This window comes from Sorghum bicolor, chromosome 1 (genome assembly GCF_000003195.3).
Source record: "Sorghum bicolor cultivar BTx623 chromosome 1, Sorghum_bicolor_NCBIv3, whole genome shotgun sequence".
NCBI lineage: Eukaryota > Viridiplantae > Streptophyta > Magnoliopsida > Poales > Poaceae > Sorghum > Sorghum bicolor.
Window position 1 is genome coordinate 77,750 of NC_012870.2, and position 4,145 is coordinate 81,894.

Here is a 4,145-nt window from a genome sequence, read left to right on the forward strand (position 1 = left end):
CCCCTCAACTAAGATGTCATCTTCATTTGAATTGAATTTAAGCTCATCATGAGCACTACCAATCTACTCAGAAAACAATGGCCGCTCATCAAACGTTAAAGGCACCCTTTGCATTCCAACAAAACAAACATTCTCAAACTAATCTTCCTCCACACTTCCTCCATGATATAGGGTTACTACGTTGTCCATCTAATTGGTATGCACAACACCCAAGTTGCTAGGGATATAACTAATACAAGTAAAACTATATTATTATTACATATATAAAATACCACCTAAGTGTGTTGCGTCTATAAATAAGAATCAAACTATCTATCTAAGTGCCTAACTATGTATCTAGCTAACTAACTATGTATCTACTATATAATTAAATTTACTAACTAGATTTATCTAACTAAATTACATATCTAAATTGTCACCAGCTAATAAGGTAAAAAACTAGGGTATATTATATAGTATTGTTCTACAAATATTATATAAACGATTCTAAATTACATAACTAACATGCAATTTTCATAAAATTATTACCATAAATTATACATCACTAATAGAAAATATAGCTAGATGAATTATCTCAATTAATAAATAACTTACAAAACTAACTATATTATCTAAAAATAACACTAAAATAAGAAAAAAGGAAAAAATACATGTGAAGCTCACTGCAGGTAGAGGGCACTGCTGCCGGTGAGGGAGGTGCTGCGGGGAGGAATGGCGTGGCCGGCGGCGAGGGAGGTGGCACCGTTCGCGGCCACCGGAGAGGGAGAGCACGACCACTAGGGAGGGAGGGCGCGGGCTCCGGGAATGGAGGTGGCCGAATGTCCAAGGAGAGGGCGCGGGTGAAAGGAAGCGACTCGTTTGGATTTCTATACTCGACGTCGTGATCTGTGGCGTCAAGCTTGACGCCGCGAATCACGGCGTCAACATTTTTTGGACATGTCAGTAGCCACGCAGGCGACACGTTGGGCTGGGCTAGGGAGCTCGACACCGTGAGTGACAGCATCGAGACGTGTAATCTCGACGCCTTGATTCATGACGTCGATCCCCCTAGGTCCAAAATTTGTCGTCTAAGGGGTCTAAATGTTGAATTTCTTCAAAAGGGGCCAAATCTCAAAAAAAAATGGGTCGCCCTCGGTCCACAAATAAAGGTGTTTCTCGTTTCCGAGGAGTCAAATCTTTTTATATTTGATCAAATATATACAAAAATATACTAATATTTATCATATATAATATATATCATTAGATTGAGCATAAAATTTACTTTTATAATATATTTATTTATAGATACGAATAGTGATATTATTTGATATATTTCTAGTTAATTTTAAAAAAAATATTAACTTTTCGGGAAGTAAGATGTGAGTAGCATAGATATGGACGGTGAGAAGTGGGATGGGATGGGACGGGACGGGTTCTTTGATCGAAAACAGCCCAGCCCAACTTTCGTGTCCTCCTCCGGTTTGGCCGCTCGCCCGCTGGCTGTGGCTGGAACTACGGTACGGGGAGGGGTGCCAGTCTATCGTTTTCTCCTTGGATTAGATCGATTTGCTTAATGCTGTATGTAATTGCATTCGATTGGATTGGAGTTGGTATTCCTCCTCTTGGATCGCATCGAATCGAATCAATCCTATCCTCAACAACATTTCATTGCATTGCATGCAATCCAGTTCAGTTCAACAGATCGAGGAGACCACGACGACGACTGACGCGACGGATTCGGCACAAATTTGTTTTGATTATTTATCAAAGAAGAAGAAGAAGAAAGAAGAAGAAGAAGAGGCCAAGGCCGGCGCGGCGACGAACTAGGCCAGGCCAGGACAGGACAGCACAGCACAGGCCACGACACCGATTGATGGCGCACGTCCTGCACAGCTTCTGGCGACGCCACCGGTGGACGGCCCTGCGCTCCCTGCTCCTTGTCGCGCTGCTCCACCGCCTCCATTTCTTGGCCTTCCTCGCCGCCTCCTCGCCCGTCTGGCTGCTCACCGCCTTCCTTCTCGGTGCCGTCCTCGTCAACAGCGAACCCAACGTTCCCCTCGCAGCGGCATCAGAGGATGAGGACCGACACCTCTACAAGAAGATCCGCCGGCACCAACCGGTCACGGGGGCCACCGGCAGCTCCCAATCTGACGACGACAACGAATCCTCGGTCACAAGCATGGAGGACCACCTCGTTGTCGACAAAGCGGAGGAGGAGGAAGAGGTGCTCAAGGCGGCCGTTGCCTGGACGGCGGACGACGAGCACAGCATCCGGAGCATCGGGTCGCTGGAGCTGGAGAGGGACGCCAGGCTGGAGAAGCTCATGTCCAGCCGCACCACCGCCCACCGGAACCTCATCGACCTCGACGTCCACATCCCCGCCGTGATGGCGCCTAGTAGGACCAACAACCCCTTCGACCTCAACCACCATTCTCCTCCTTCTTACTATGATGATGGCCATGGCGCATCAGCCGCCGCCCCTGCCGGCTCCTCCCCGTCGTCCCTGCTCGTCCAGCACACCAACAACAACCCCTTTGATATCGATATCGATATCCAGCAGCAAAGGGAAAGGGATAGCTGCGATCCGGACGAGGAGGGCGACAACGATGCGGCAATAATAATGCTGAGACGGCACGAGAGCTTCACGGGGGCCAGCGCTGCCCCTCTCGCCCGCCCATCGCGCTTCAAGCCATACTTTGTCGCCGACGTCCCGGAGGGAGGCGGCGGCAGGGACGCCGGCAGCGACAACTCCAACTCCAACGCCTCCAGTCCATCATCCTCTACGGCCAGCGATCGCCAGGCTCAGCAAGAAGCCGCCCAAGCCACAGTCAGAGTAGAAGAAGCACCTGCGGCACCGACGCCGCTGTCCAAGTGGGACGGCAAAGGCAATGGGATGGTGATGGCGGTGGACGTGGAGCTCATCAGTGATTCCTCTGACGACGACATGTCGCTGCAGGGTGACGATGTCACCGGCGGCGGCGGCGGCGGTGGCAGCCTGAACAATGCTCGCGGTCACTCGGATGACGACGAGGAGGACTCGTTCGAGGTGGAGAGCATCACGCAGCAAGTAGCTGCAGGTAGGTACCTGCTCTTCTGCATTTTGGACAGCTATTGCTTGCTGCAAATGCAAATTGATGTGATGCCATGTGCAGGCAACCAGCAGCTGCAGCTGCAGCCGCCCCGTGTGACTGCTGTGGTTGAGCCCGTGTCGCCTCCATCAGAGCAAGGCCACCGGCAGCAGCAGCACGAGGACGACGACAAAAAGGACGTGGGCATCGTCAGTGGCAGCAACGAGTCCACGCTGGCATCAGTGAAAGAGAACGAGCAGAGGGAGAGGGAGCTCACCGAGATCAGGGAGCACCACATCTTGGGCGCTGTTCCAGTCATTGACTCATCCGGCACCTCCGCTGGTGCTCGCGTTGGAGCTACAGGTGCCGCGGTCGCACCACCGGCAACTGCTGCTGCTGCAGGACCACCACCTCTAGCAGCACCACCACAGCCCGCGGCAGCTGCATCAGCACCAACACCACCGGCAGCAGCTGCTGCTGCACGACCACCACCTGTAGCCACACCACCACAACCGGCAGCAGCTGCAGCTGCAGCTGCACCAACACCACGGGCAACTGCTGCAGCACCACCATTAGGGAAGCTGAGCAGCAAATCCAAGGTGGCCTCCAAGAAGATAGACCCCAAGAAGGCTGTCTTCGGTCTCTTCCGAAAATAGTGAATGCTTTTCTATTCCTTTGTTTTTTTTTCTTTATTTACTGACAAGTCTCTCAAGTTTGTACTCTACACAAACAAAGAGCAGTAGCTGGTATAGCCAACCCAAGAAATAGATCAATTAAAGAGCAAACAATTCTAAAGAAGAAGAAGAAGAAGAAGAAGAAGAAGAAGAAGAAGCAAGTGTAAATGCATTATTACTAATTACTTACCAGTAAAAAAAGTATAAGTAGTTGGATTGGCTGCAGCTCTAAAGATTCTTATCAGGAAGCAGTTGGATTACATCCAAAGAAAGCAATCCCTTGCTTATGTAGTAGACAACAGCGGGATGGATGATGCTTTATTCTTAACACACAGTCTTATTCTTAAACCACCAAGCAAGCAAGTTTGTCCAGCTGCAAGAACCTCGCACCCCTTCAGCTTCAGGCGGCCTCTTTCATCAAGCA

The 4,145-nt window shown here is 50.1% G+C and overlaps 1 protein-coding gene across 1 annotated transcript; it reads left to right on the forward strand.

The window, feature by feature from the left end:
* LOC8060694 (COPII coat assembly protein SEC16) lies at window positions 1,853–3,703 on the forward strand. Its single transcript, XM_021449262.1, has one exon. The coding sequence runs from the start codon at window positions 1,853–1,855 to the stop codon at window positions 3,701–3,703; it is 1,851 nt and encodes a 616-aa protein (XP_021304937.1).

What these genes read in the sequence shown, in the direction of transcription:
- LOC8060694 (XM_021449262.1), top strand. Translation starts at nt 1,853, where the DNA reads ATGGCGCACGTCCTGCACAGCTTCTGGCGACGCCACCGGTGGACGGCC.